Here is a 14632-nt window from a genome sequence, read left to right as displayed (position 1 = left end):
TAATCTAATCCTCTGCCTTCACAGAGGGAACCTCTTCTTTCTGTCAGATCTCCTCAGCAGGTAGCTATTGCACCTGTTTTGGTATAAAAATTTACCCGTCTTTGCCTGGGTAAGCCTAAAACATGCCTCTAGTGTTGCAATGCCCAATGAAACCAGTTTGAAGACACACAAAGTCTGTGGCATAGAAAGGAATGAAAACAAACTTTCTGGGGTCTTTGGGCTGGACTTATCCTAAAATGCTGTGTCTGAACATACATGGGTGTGCTAAAATCAAGGCAAGTATGATGAACCCTAGTGTTGGCTTTATTTAGCGGGCTGAATTAGTCCTGCTACCTGGACTGTAGGAGCAACTAGACCCCTGCATGCAGTCATGGCCTGTCCCTGATCCTCCTCTTCCATTTCTTTGACTAGAAAAGTTTTCTTTGGTCATCTTACTGTGCAGCAGAACCGAGAGGCCCTTGCTTAGAGCTCATATTACCAATTCCTTTCTAATTTATTAACCATTTATAAATAATTCAAGCTTGCTAGTACTCCACTGCTGCTCCTCTCTCCCCAGGCATGCTTTCATAAGTGAATTTGATCTCTGCTGGGACATCACTGAAAGTATCTGAGGAAAATAAAAGGTCTTTTCTTTGCTCAGTGGATGGGGTTGTTGGGGGAACGCATCTTAAAACTCCACGTGGACGTTGTCCAGAGTCGAGGTCTGTGAGTCGTGACTGGCCCAACCAGGCTGGCAAAGCCTCTTCAGCCTGATGAAGAGGGGGCTAACCGCTGACTTGATTACAGGGGATAAGTACTTTCACAGGAAGCAACTTTTTGGTAACTAAATGGCTCTTGGGGACCAAAAGCATGTCAGGAGCCAATGGCGCTCTTGTACCATTTGAAATATCACACCTTTGTAAAAGCACTCCTCTCCTGGGCTTGCAACGCAGGTCAGATGGGAGGCTGCTCCTGGGGTGTCAGCGTAAGTAATTAGGGGGTGGGGTCATTACGTGGCTGTGGTACGGTGGCAGGACACCAGTGTCCTTCATTGGCGGGGCCACCTGGAGTTCCTGCAGCATGTACACCTCTGCTCGTGTGCAGGATGCTGACACATGGGCCGTGGTTGCTGGTGCTGGGCTCAGTGTTGTAGAGCCCCTGGTGCGTCAGGCCGGCGTCTTGCTCTCCCCGAGTGAAACGGCTGAGCGCTCTACCTCCTGCTGTCCTGGCTCTTCCAAAAAGGTACAGGGGCACTTCCCTATACATCATAACAGGACACACAGATTCCATGCAGGAACTTCTAAATTTCTACTCTGGGTTTCCCTGCTTAATATCAACAACTGATTAATCCTAAGCAGTAGTTGAAGCCTGCTGGCAAGTTTATTATCTTTATTTTTAAAAATGATTAGGCTTTTTTTTTTTTTTAAATCAGTCATAAAACCACAGTGTGGGTCCCCTGCTTCCTGACAGTACTGTGTAGGTTGGCTTGCTTTCAGTGTAAGTGACAGAGGGCACAAAATAAAAATAACTTTCACTGGAATGGTTAGGAACAGATAAGCTTTGGGGAGAGGAATGCTTTGATTTTAAATTAGATCCTAAAGTTAGCTGGATATGCTGCAGTACAACATAAGGGGGAAGCTTGCTGCGTGATCTGCAGGCTTTTGTGCTAGAGCTGTTGCGAGCTTTTAGCAATAGCAATGGCTGGACTGTCCTATTGGATTCCGATTCCCAGGGAAAATTATCTAGATAGAAATCTTAGCTGTCCTAATTAGAGAATACTTAATGATACACCATTTCTCTTTGCAATCTTCTAATTTGGGCTTCTTTATGTTATGAGAACTGGGTTCAGAAGTAGATGCTGTCTGTGGCTCATGCTCCGCTCCTGTGTGTGAGCGCAGCACCTGGCTCCAGCAGAGCCCTTGAGCTTTCCTGCGGGATTCGGGCATACAAAAGAGAAGGGGTCAGACTTTTTCAGCCCAGTCCTTTGCAATGCCATGATGCCTTCTGCAACGTGTCCCGCTGTCAGGAACCGTACATTGCACTGCGCTTACAGCAAGTGAGGAAAGGCTTCAAGGGGCCAGGCCTGATGCCATTCCCCTTCTACACCGCGTGACCTGGTGCTTCCTTCAGCGTGTCCACGCTGCAGTTCTGCTGTGGGTTTTTCTATAGAAATAACTGGCTCAGGCTCTGTGTGTCCATCTGGTAACTTTACATCTATGCATCTCTGACTGCCTTTCCAGTACCTAAGAGCAGGGGCTTTAAAACCTGAGGTTTGGTGCTGTGAGACGGAGCTAGGAGAACTACAATAGCTGCTGCCCATGTTTTCTCTAGTACGAAAGCCTGGAGTAACTATTTTAACTTGCTCTAAGCTAGATAATCTGTCATGCACTGCAACCGCTAGAGACAACTACTCACAGCTGTGGCAGAGCAGGCAAAAGCAAAACCCTGTATGAGATTTGTGAACCCTAAAAACTCCACCAACAATACCGTGGGTTTTTTAAATGGGTGAGATTTCAAGTGAAGAATTAAGAGTCCGCAAATGTTTAGATGCTCGTTTTGTTTTACAGAACTGTTTTCATGCCAGTGATTGGAGATTCAAAAAAGATATTCCCCCACAATCTCTTCAAGACATTTAGTCTTAAAGAGATAACAGCATTAACAATACCTAGTGATTCACTGAGGCTTCCGGCAAAACTGATTCTATTGTATTCAAACCCATGAAGTCCCCTGTCATAAAGAAAAGGAATAAAACTGAAAGGTGAATGCCACCTCTGAGTTATCTAGGTGTTTAAATGGTAAAATACCCCCAGGTCTTTGCTTTTTTACATTTGTTCAAAAATAGTAGTAGCAGAATCAGCAAAAGTGAGTGACTTAGAAACAGCTGATGTCAAATTAAGAAAGTATTTAGAACTTCAGCTCCACGGGCATTCACATAATTTCCCAGCCATCTTCTTAAAGGATTATGGAAATAGAGGCAAAAGATACAGCCGCCTTTGAAATTGAATTGCTTTGGCTGTTAGGAGGAGTGTTTGTGGGAGGTAATTAGCCTTGAAAACAAGCAGCAGCATCTCAGAAAGTCTCTCTGCAAGCTTTGATGTTCCTGGCTCTGCGATCCTTTCCGCTGGGCAGAGGTCTAAGTTGAGGGTTTGAAGGCTCAGCAATGGATGCAGTGGGGGAAAACCTCACCTATCATAAATACACGTCAAACCAGTGTGGATCGATGCCCTCACTAATGGGCTACTGTGCAGGGGGAACGAAGGGAAAGGTGAGAAGGCAATTACCTTTCATCTTGATGCAAAATTCCCCCAATAGGTTTTCCAGCTCTGCTTCTATGGTACACATGTTCTGCGTTGGAAAAGAGAACAGTGAGGTCAGACAAACCCTCTTTCTGCATTTTTTTTTTTTTTTAAGGTCTATTTGGAAAGCAAAGCTTCTCTGCTAGACAGCTGAAAGATATTTTACAATGAAGTCAACCTGCCAGAGCCATCCTTGCTGTTTAGCTAGGTCTGGCCCTAAAAATGGCAGCTATGCCTGCTCGTCACGAAGCTGAATGTAACCCTGTGCTCTAATCCTCCTGTTGGCAGAGGGCAGTTGTGGCCCTTGAAGCGTAACCTGGTCACTGTCCCAGTCCTCTCCGACCAGGACACGTGCCAGCAGCAGCAGCTCCGTGCCAGAGTGGCTCCCAGCATGTTTTTAATCTCTCCAGAAAAGGGGACTACATTAAGAAAAGAAAAAAGACTGTGGGAGACGGGTACCAGACCGTCTCCAGTTCTTCCTTCAGATTTCGGAAGGCTGTCACAGCTCGTGTGCTGAGATGTTTGCGACATTATTAGGCCCTTCCTCATCTACTGCCTGTTTAATAAAATAGACGCTGATCACAGCAAGTAAAACAGGATAGGACGCAGCAGATATCTGCGTACACATGGGTTCCAGCCAACCTGTCATCCCAAAAACCCGCAGGCTGGGAAGGACAAAGCTAGTACATATGTAAATTTGGGGCAGATTTATGTTTTTTTCTTGTGCAGCAGTTCCTGGGTATAACCCTGCTCTCATAGAGCATGAACATTACTATTTCAAGGAGCTCTTTGGGCCCATGTCACCCATCTCTGTAAGCCACCAGGTATTCACCTGACGACGAACAAAGAATTAATAATTCCTCTTTGCTGATTTTGCTTTTAATTCTTTTATCTGGATGAAATTCTCCCTGAAATCAGTGGCAAAGTTCCCATGGCCTTCAAAGAGCGCGAGAGCGACAGACTGAACGGATGAGGATGTACCTCTGTGTACTCCTTGTAACTCCTGTTGATTTCGGTTAGGCTCTCTCGAGCTGCTTTGCTGGCAGGAGACATTGCAAAGGCTTGCTTCATTTTGCTGGCACCATCGCAGAGACGTCTTTGGATACAATAGGCTTCGTAAAGCTCATCCACCTAGTGGGAACAATGAGGGCGCATTGAAAAAAAAACTGAGAAAACCCAACAAAATAACACCAACAAACAATGAAGTCATTTGCATTACAAGGAAACTCGGCCAGACTGTGAGATCCATTGGAAAGGGTGAGCAAATGAAGCTGTGATACTGTTACAGTCTAAAGAAACACAAGATAAAAATAACTTCCACTGTAAAAATCTCATCACAGCAACATCAGATGCTGCCAGCAATTCACCTGCTTGCCCTGCATGCCTTTAACCATTGCTGCTCCCTTTTGCCCCTGTCTGGGCTACCTACAGTCGTAACGGTAGGGCAGGTGTGCAGCAAGCTTCTCAGACACGTCAGTGCGGAGAGATCTTTCAAAACCAACTGCAACGTCCACACTGCCAAAGGGGACTGGACGCGTTAAATGGCACAGTTAATAGGGCCAGCGATGTCTTCTGTATTGCTAACGCCAGCCCTGGATCAGGACCGTTGCAATATTTGGCTACTAGGTAGCAATGGAAGCAGAGAGTGATTTTTTTGAATTCTCACTGCCCATCCTCCAGCAACTGGGAGTCATCAGAATCAGCACAGGTAAAGGGCTTAGAAACAGCTGATGTCAAATTAAGGAAGTATTTTTCAGCTTCAGCCCCCAGGCATTCATATAATTTCCTAGTCATCTCCTTCACATCCTGTGGCATGACTCAGGCACCCAACATTTAGTAAGCAGCCTGGAAGTTTCGTAAAACCTACTCACACGCTGTTTAAAGTCTCACCTGGATCTAGTTTCGGAGTGTGATGGATTTACACGTGTCTCATGCTTTAGTTTCCCTTTTCCCTCTAATCCCTGCACTGAATGTACACACTTACTCCACCTGACCTGTTTGGTTGGAGTCTACAGTGGTATAGCTGCTGTATATATGAGTGTGCGTATATATATATATAGAGAGAGAGAGATTCATATAAACTTAATCTGCCAGATACAGGAGATGTAAGTTTTCTAACCTGACTTTACCAGGGTGATGAGAAGAAAAGTAATAGAGAAAGCTGTCTCTTCTTTCTGCTTCTAATGTCCCTGCTAAGATAGGGCAGTATTTGTTTTTTACCTAGAATAACTTTTTTTCCTTTGTTATCTCTGACACCAAGCGATCGCCCTGTACCCCGTGGTGCTCATTGCTCACTAGTGAATTTTCACAGCAGAGTTCTGCCATATGAAAGCATCCAGCGCCTTGGCTTCCTCAGTCTACGACTTTGTGTTGCTGCATTAGAGATGAGCCTGACGTGATGATCCAGCCATGTTCCAAATCCCATTTTCCAAGCCTGCTTAACCTCTAATAAAAAGCACTGTGGCTTACTTGTTTGGAGCGGGACTGTTCTTCCTGACAGCTTCAAAGCCTTCGGTCAACTTTTACAAGGCTAGCTTGGATGCACGGTGGCTAAAGCCCCTGACCTGAGGGATCTCTCACCAGAACAGGGACCGCTTTGCAAAGTGAAAGAGTTCAGCCAAGGGTAATGGAGGCACAGGTAGCATTTTGCCATTTCAAAGTTATAAAAAAAGCTTCTGGGAGTCATATCCACTCCTATTTCTCTTGCAAGTCAGCAAGCTAAAGAAAGACAGCTGCTATAAATAGCTGTCACTTGGCATTTATCTCTGCCATCAGGGTGGAGTGTTAACCTGGGGCTGATGTCCTTCCCCTGCCCATGCAAGCAGGGAGAGGGCAGGCTCATCTTTCCCCCTAAGTACGTGGGGTCCTCTGCTGCACATCCCCTTTTCCTTGCTCTGCTTCCTGTACGGAGCGGTGGCCCTGGTTCGGTACAGCTGAAAAAGACCTTCTCTATCATTAGAAACAAAGATGTTTCTTTACCTGCCCAAGCCCGTAGGCTTGAAAGCAGCACAGCTCGGTTCCTTTTGTCTCTGTTGCTGTAGGTTACGGAAAGTGAACTGATGTACCCAGCGAGCTTGAGTAATACTGACCAGCGCTACCTCTTGCATTTGGTGCTTTTCAGTCCTATTATAAGCCCAGAAACCATTAGCTCTGAGCAGGCTGGAGTGGGAAGGGCCTGAATGGAAATGTTCTTTAAGCACTAATTTTGCCATTCATGTTGCCAGCAAGAGAGAAGGCGGTTTTGGGGAACGAAATTTCAGTCTATCGCCTGATGATTTATATATTTTTTTTCGGCTCCAAGAGTAAAAGAAGGCTGAAATTAAAAGGTTTGGATGGGTTGTCATAATTGGAGATCTTCAAGCTGTGCGAACGCTTTTCAAATGACTCTCAAAAGACATTTCATCCATCAAAAATAATTCATTCTTTTGTCAGGCTCAGAAAAGCAACTAATTGCTAGCAGATATGTTTATAAGTAAGAGAATACATGCCATGGATTTTGTCCAGCTATAAAATGTATTAGTATAAATCACAAGTACCTCTACTGACTATTCTCACCGATGTAATCAAGTGGATGTGGGCCCCGAACCACGCAGCAAAAGCTTTAGCGGTGAAATCCAGGAACAAATCCAACCTAGCTGCTGTGTACAGTAGAGACAACTGCTAAATTAAATTACTTTCAGATGCAACTCTCTTTCTACCTACAGTTTAACAATAAGCATGGGGTGAGATAGACTTTTCCCAGCAAGTGTCCGACCCTATGCTCTCTCCCTGTACCTAAAAGCGGGTGGGAGTGTCTCGGGGCACGGCTGGACCCCGGGGGCTGCAAACCATGTGGAAACCCTTTCTTTGGCTCCGACCACCAGCCCATCGCAGTAAAAATACCAAATCTGGGAGAGGCTTCGTCAAGGCGGTCTCCCCGGAGTGGAGGGGCAGCAGGAGGCCAAGGGTTTGTTTTCCTAATAACATAGGAGCAGATGCAGAAGAAAGATGATAGGAGCCCTCGTTACCTTGCTAATGTGGAACTCCAGCCTTCTCATGTATCTTTCGACCGCTTTGATTTGCTGAAGGAAAGGAAGAGGCAGAGGGTGAGGCACATTTAAATGAATCAGTAAGACACTGCCACGCTAGTTCTGCTCGGGTCTTCAGGTCCCCATGAGGCTGAGAAACTCCTCCTTAAAACACGCAGGAGAGTTTCATTGCCCGTGAATCTGGAATCAGCTGTCCCACCTTACTACCATTAATCTGCTAACGAAAATGGAGCTCACCGATGTCTGCACCTAATGTATTTTTGAACAAAAAAGAGGTTTTCTTTGATGGGATTTCCCTAGTTTTTTGAATTCTTAAAAAAAAAAAAAAAAAGGATCAGAACTTTTTTAGCTCAAAATTATTTTGAGTACTTTGAAAACCTGTATTAAAATTGGTTTCGCATTTCAAAATCCATTCGCTTCCTCAGCAAACTGGTTTTGACAGCAAAACCAAACCTTGGCATTTTGTCTGAAAAAAAGCCAGACTTGCTCAGGAAACGTTTTTGAAAGCTTTCCTTTTGTTTCACCCAAATTTTCCTGCGGGGGAAAAATATTTTCAATTTTTCAGTTTTTCCATCCCCAGAACTGGCAGGAGCAGGGACGAGCTGGGGCTTGACCCAGAGCTGGCAGGGTGAAGTTGCATGAGGTGATGGATTTAATGTCTGGCAGCTGACAGCAGATAGGAGGTCTCACTCCTCCGCCTCCCTCTTTCCCTGGCAGGGGTCTTCCTCCTTCCTGGCGCCCATCCCAGAGCCAGTTTAACTCGACAGAGCCCAGGGAAGGGCTGATGGGGTAAGTTTGATGCCGGATTAGTGAGCACAGTTGGCTGGGGGAAGCACCAGGCAATACCAGAGCCCCTGGGAAGAGGAGGGGAGTGGAACTTCTTCCTTCACAAGTGCAAATTGGCAGGTAACTTCTCCCTTGATGGTGTTTGCCTGGATGGTAGGTCCGGCTGAGAGAGGTTCCCCATGCCACCTATGTACGTCGTACGGACACTAACGCTTCTTTGCAAAACCAGTGTCAAAGACGGTAACGTACCTTATCCAAATCATACAGGACTCCCTGCAACAGAGAAGATGAAACTGTGATTAATTTTGCAACTTAACAGCACTACAAGAAAGTAATGTTTGTCAGTCAACAGAAATCACAAGCAAAGCCAGGGCTGGAAGAAAAGAAGAGTATCAATGCGAATTCCCTATATCCAGCTCCCACCCCCCGTCTTCTTCAGCACCTCGAGGGGTTTATTGCGCATCCACACGATGAAAAAAGCGTGACACGTACCAGGCGTGAGTTTCTTTTCATGTCTTTTAACTGAGTAGTCAACTTATCCAGCTCCGTCTGGTGAACTTCCAGATACTCGCTGTGAACACAAACCAGAGAAGGGAGGCATGAGCCCTGCAGCACATACCAAGCTGGCTGCTGACCATCCTAAAAGAAAATCTGCGCAACAAATGGCTGTCCTCATTGGATCTGTTTTCAGACAAAAACTCATTTACGTTGATCTGTCCTAAAAGCAGCTCCCTGCTGCCTTTTGGGGAATAAATAGGAGCCACTTATTTAGCTGTGTTTAAGAGCTCGGTGTTCTCTTTACACTGAACAACCAGTTTCAAGTCAGCTTATCTGCTGCTTATTTTACGGGCTGGTGCCTTCCAATCGCTGCTCTTGTATCCAGCTGGTGAAAAACCTGTTATCATCTGGGATCTTATCTTAAGGGCAATACAAGCCTCTGATAGGACTCTAGGAAATTCGGAGGCAAAAAATGTTGAAATCCCAGCTTTTGGGAGCTTTCCTAGCAATTGGAGTGGAAATGGGATTCTGCTCCATTTCCCATACAACTATTTCACATCCTAAGTGTTACAAACCAGGCTCCAAGACGTTTATTTTCCTTTCCTATGATTAAGGATCCCTGTGACATGTTTCTCTAGGCTCTAAAATGTCACGGAAAGCTTCACTCAACAAGCAAGGATAAAGGCTCTTACTCCAGGCCATTCTTCAGGGCTCGATAGACCTCTTCCATCCTCTTAGGCTGGGGCTCTTTGGGCGTGGTGCTGTTCTTATGGCCCAAATTATGCATTTTCTTCACCTTTGCTTGGGGCTTCTTAAGCGCAGAGGAATTTTCAATAAAGGAGTTACACCTGCAAAATGAACATTAAAGAGGAGGAAACCCCTATAAATCATAACAATCTCAAAGGAGCGTAGCATGAAGAAATCTTCTGATATTATCTTTGCTAGCAGACATGAATCTGCTTCTGTGCCTGCCAGTCAAAGAACTGCATTTGTTTACAGGTTAAGAGGTCTGAGCGGTCTGGGACACGCGCTGTCAGCTTTTGATGTGCCAGTTGCCTTGCCGAGATATGACTGCTGGTCTGGAAACGCTGGGCTGATTCTGAGGCTCATCAGACATTTCTCTGTCTTATACCATGCCTGTCCCGCCTCACATTGCTCAGCCACAGCCATAGAAGGGCTGAGCTTCGTCCAGGTGCTAAAGGCAAAGGGGAGCCCAGATAATCATGGAATCACAGAATGTGTTGGGTTGGAAGGGACCTTTAAAGGTCATCTAGTCCAACCCCCCTGCAGTAAGCAAGGACATCTTCAACTAGATCAGGTTGCTCAGGGCCTCATCAAGCCTGGCCTTGAATGTCTCCAGGGATGGGGCCTCCACCACCTCTCTGGGCAATCTGTGCCAGTGTCTCACCACCCTCATTGTAAAGAACTTCTTCCTAATGTCTCATCTAAACCTTCCCTGCTGTAGTTTAAAACCATTGCCCCTCGTCCTATCGCTATATGCCCTTACAAACAGCCCCTCCCCAGCTTTCTTGTAGGCCCCCTTCAGGTACTGGAAGGGGCTATAAGGTCTCCCCGGAGCCTTCTCTTCTCCAGGCTGAACAACCCCAACTCTCTCAGCCTGTCTTTGTAGGAGAGGTGCTCCATCGCTTTGATCATCTTTGTGGCCCTCCTCTGGACCCGCTCCAACAGGTCATGTCCCTCTTGTGTGCTGAGGGCTCCAGAGCCAGACACAGTAAAGGTAAAAGTAAATCTCAGGTGTAAAGCCTGGGGGCTCCTAAGGAAGATTGGGGCTCAGTTAAGAGCATGTCTGGAGGACACCATCACACCACTGGTCTTGAGCATGTACCATAGGTATCTCCGTACAGCACAGGGAGGATGGTTGTGCTACATGTAGGTGCCTCTTTGGTGATTCTGTTGGGGGTTTGTCAGCATCTAACAACCATCACTGACTTGAGCTGACGATGGGAGGTGACCCTTTGCCTGCCATTCCTCCTCCATTGCTAACTGGTGGTCTGGAGACTTTACGCAAGTTAAAATTACTTGTAAAGTAGCCCCTGGGGGCATCAGGGACTTGTTGACTTGGTAAATGCCTGACTCAAAGCCCTAAATCCTAGCTAAATGGTGGTGCAAGGAAAGGCTTTGCAGCCAAGCTCTGCCCTGTTTCCAGCAGGGCATGAAGGCAGCCCTGCAAAGGAAAAAAGAGTTGTTCTGAATTCATAGCAGTGCGGCAATGACAAAACTGTCTTTTGGGTAGCAACGGTCTTAAGTTGGGGGCGGTGGGAAATGTATCATGCTCCTGCACATTTCACATGCTGAAAAGATCACTGCATAAGTTTGTAAATTAAAACGATTATCCAAAACTCTCTCACAGCTCTGAGACACGCGAGGAAGCCCTGCATTAATGGAGGAGAGGCAAACAGGCATTTGGTAGCTAAGGCAGAGGGCAATAGCTTAATTATACAAACAATAGAGAGAGATATTTTAGCCTAGAAGACTTTCTTTTGCAATCAGAGAGGAGGCTGTCTTCTCTCGGCTCTTTTCCACCTTCACCCTCCCTTAGGGCCTGATTTGGAAATTCCCCTTAGAGAACACAGGACTTGCCTGGAGCGTCTCTCTTGAAGCCCGCTGAAGCCAGCGAAGGACTGGCTTCTAATAATCCCATTAGGACCTCCTGGAGAGAATGAATGTGATCCTATTGACATGATTTCGGGCAGCCTGGAAGATATTCCTGAAAAAAGAACAGAAAGCAGGTCAGTGACAACGGAGGGTAAGAGGCGGGCGGTGAGGCAGGGACTGCCTGGTGTCCATCAGGCATGGTAAAGGGTAACTGAACCCCACGAGGGGGCGTGAACCAGGGCACAAATCTGTTTGCATTGCCAAACTGTCCCACCTAAAAAATAAAATAGTCCCATTTTCACTTCTGACTTACATCCCAGGGTCTACTGAAAACATGCTGGAGACACAAAGAGGGTCTGGATGTGGGACTAGAAACCAGATGCTTCAGCGTGCTAATCCCAACGCCATCCCCAATTTCTACTGTGCCCAGCATGCTTCTCCCCCAGCCCTGCTGTCCCCATCTGCTACATCGAGGTGTCCCGGAGATTATTTTGGGAGTGTGCAGAGGCCTTGAGGGGCACTCACCATCACCACGAAGTGTTATTACATATATTGAAATTAAAAAAAAAAAAAAAAAAAAAAAAAAAAAAAGAGGGTTTGTTCAGCACGAATCAAGTCCTGCAGCTCCCCTCCAAGCCTTGCTCGTTTTCCCCGTGGCTGTTCCCGCCTGGCTGCTGAGGAGGAAGATGCAGTGGGTGTACAGGCAGCCACGGCATGTCGTGATGAGAGACGGATGCTCTACACCACAACAACCTCCAGGCACCTTACGCTCTGCATTTCACGTGTTCGGGGAAGGTGGGGGGAGTGTGTGTGTGGGGGGGGAGGGCTCAGCACCCTGGGAGGAAGCCCTTACTCTGTATGTGCTCATTTTCAACGCCCAGCTCAGCATCTGCACCAAACTAAGGTGATTTCAATCCACTCGCAAAGAAATAGTAAACAAGTGCTGTGCTTCACAACAGCTCCATCAGCTTGCTGCTGCCACGAGGGGCAAGGGGGATGCCTCCCTTTTCCTTTCCTCCTTGATCCGCTGTTTTCCTTGTCTCGACCCCAGCGCTTGCTGCCCTCGGCAGAGAATGAAGCAGATTTTTCTGCTGCCTTGGTTTTGTACTGCTCTGGTGAGGGGAATGGCCTCACCGAGCCGTCTGAGGAGCTTCATGACCAGTTGAGGCCAGGCAGCAGGGCAGGGAGCGGGAAGGGAAGGGGGATGCTGGAGAAGAGGGTACTGGTCCTCAGGTGCTGCTCCTCCATCCCGCAGGACCTGTCCTCTCACCGCCTCCTTCCTTCCCAGGGTGCCAGCACGGCTGCTAACGCCCTTGCACTGCAAAATGGATTGAGAAACTAGGCCAGCTTAAAAATAACCTGACAAAAAATGAAAAAGAGAGATCTTTTTTTTTAGATATTTTGTTTCCCCCCATTTATTTTAAAAGCTGGACCTGTCCTGCCCCATGCCCCCAGTTCATTGCACTCCGAACAGCTGGGTGAGTTTGGTGCCGAGGCAGGATGGCGTGGCAGCGGCTGGAGCTGATGCTCTCCAAAACCACGACCTACGGGGATGAAGGGGTGACAGCAAGTCTAAACCCCCATCTCATCCTGCAGATGAGGAACGATCACAAGAGCCCACAAAACCAGCCACTTCTGAAAGGTACGGATTTGCAACATAAGCCTTCGCAACCGAACATATTTATTAAAGATAAGCACCAGAGCTACATGGTGCCTGCATGGCAAACACTCACCGGAGAAAGCAAACACATGGGGAAATGTTGTGTGCTGTCCAGTTGTGTTTAATTTGCCGCACCAAGCTGGGCAAATATTCTTTGAGGTGACATTTGGCGTGGTGGTGAACTACCGCTTCTCCCTGGAGAGGACGGCATTGCCTGCGGAGCCGCTTTCTGCAGGAATATTTCTGCAAGAGCTCCACCAGAAATATTTCTCCTAGTCCCAGCATTGCCAGCACTACTGGTAATGTGAAATTTTCTCTAGTGCACAACCAAAACAGTGCTAATCTTTCTGTTTCTGAAGCAAGAGCTGGTCCCCTGTGACTGGACAGCCCTCAGAGGTACCACCTGGGCTGCAATTAAGGCCAGTTTTCTCCTCCACTGTGGCCAGCAGATAATGATGCTCCACTGTTCGTGTCCCCGGCTGAGGTGGGCCACAGCGTGTCCAGCTCAGAGCCATGTCAGCTTATCCACAGCGAGGATAAACCCTTGGGATAAAGAAGCCGCTCTCAGGCAGACCAGTGCCATGAGCATCCACACCAGGCAGAAACCCACGGCCAGGAGAGATGAAGGAAAGGGAGAGGGTGGGAGCAGGAGGGTCTGGGGAGCAGCTGCACCTCACAGGCTCGGCAGAAATTGCCGTGAGGACACGCTTTGGCTGACTCACACAGGGATAAACATGCTCCAGCCACAGATACTTGAGCCTTCAGTCAATGAGAGCCCAAATTTGGCCCAACACCCATCCCTAGCTCCTTAAGGCTCTCAGCACACCTCTGCAGGGCTGAGCTCTGCTGAGGCTTCCTGATACCCAGCACTTGGCAGAAGCCACTTTGCAGCTGCCAGGGTCAAACCTCACATCCCTGGAGACAGTACAGCTTCTACCCACGGCAGCTGATGTCTAACAGTCCAAACCCCACCGGGAACCAGGTCCCGAGAGACAAAGCAGAAACCACTCGATCGCAGTACTCTGGGATCCATGCAGCAAGTTCCCTTTGGTTTTGCAAATAAACTTAAAACAGTTACAGTGTGTGCTGTGCGCTCCCATTTGCACCCAAGGACTCACATTAAAAGCTGGGTCCAGAGTGCCAAGGAGCAGAAAATCCCTTGGAAGTGTTCAGCACTTGCCCTGTTTGACAGGATGATTAACACCCCCCCAGACAGCATCTGGAGACCTACAAGGGTAGAAGGTAAACAATGCTGACAGTCAGAGAAGATTTAACTGCATAAACATCAGCTGTTCCTCCTCAGCAAATAAGGGGAATAAAACCAAACTTGAAGTTAGGTCCTGGCCATGACCACATTGGCAATAAAAATGTAATTACTTTAGATTCAAAGCTCTTGTCAAAACACTAACACCTTCCACTCGATGAATATCTTCTGTATTAATGTGAATGAAAGACGAATGGGTTTCGCTCCAAACAAAATCTTTATGTCCATATGTGAATGTGTGCACACATACTGCAAGTCTTTAAGTTTTCTTTTGCTGTGGAGAAATTAAAAAAAATAATAATTTTGGAGAAGGAATTTAGTTATTTATTTCATTTATTTTGCCCAAGCACTCACGGCTTTGCAATGCTTTAGTAGCTAAGGCTTTCCTCAAGACACCAGAAGGAAGTGGGAAAGAAGTGCAATTGAAATGCAAATTGAAGACGTGCCAGGAGCTACTTCTGCTTTGCTTTTGCGTAAAGTGGTCAGAAATTAGAGCCCAGATAGG

The 14632-nt window shown here is 47.0% G+C and overlaps 1 protein-coding gene across 3 annotated transcripts in view; it reads right to left on the bottom strand.

The window, feature by feature from the left end:
- Positions 1-14632, bottom strand: part of RIPOR2 (RHO family interacting cell polarization regulator 2) — a 72258-nt gene that overhangs the window by 25951 nt on the left and 31675 nt on the right. For all 3 annotated transcript variants that reach the window (XM_074576492.1, XM_074576493.1, XM_074576491.1), the window contains 7 exons: positions 11189-11315; positions 9280-9435; positions 8582-8660; positions 8339-8362; positions 7283-7336; positions 4257-4406; positions 3261-3324 (listed from right to left, as the gene is read on the bottom strand). In XM_074576492.1, the coding sequence (XP_074432593.1) occupies positions 3261-3324; positions 4257-4406; positions 7283-7336; positions 8339-8362; positions 8582-8660; positions 9280-9435; positions 11189-11315 (654 nt within the window). The remainder of the gene's footprint in view (positions 1-3260; positions 3325-4256; positions 4407-7282; positions 7337-8338; positions 8363-8581; positions 8661-9279; positions 9436-11188; positions 11316-14632) is intronic.

This window comes from Larus michahellis, chromosome 2, assembly GCF_964199755.1.
Source record: "Larus michahellis chromosome 2, bLarMic1.1, whole genome shotgun sequence".
Classification (NCBI taxonomy): Eukaryota; Metazoa; Chordata; class Aves; order Charadriiformes; family Laridae; genus Larus; species Larus michahellis.
The sequence above is the reverse complement of the archived record's forward strand: the minus strand, read 5'-3'. Positions and strand labels throughout refer to the sequence as shown.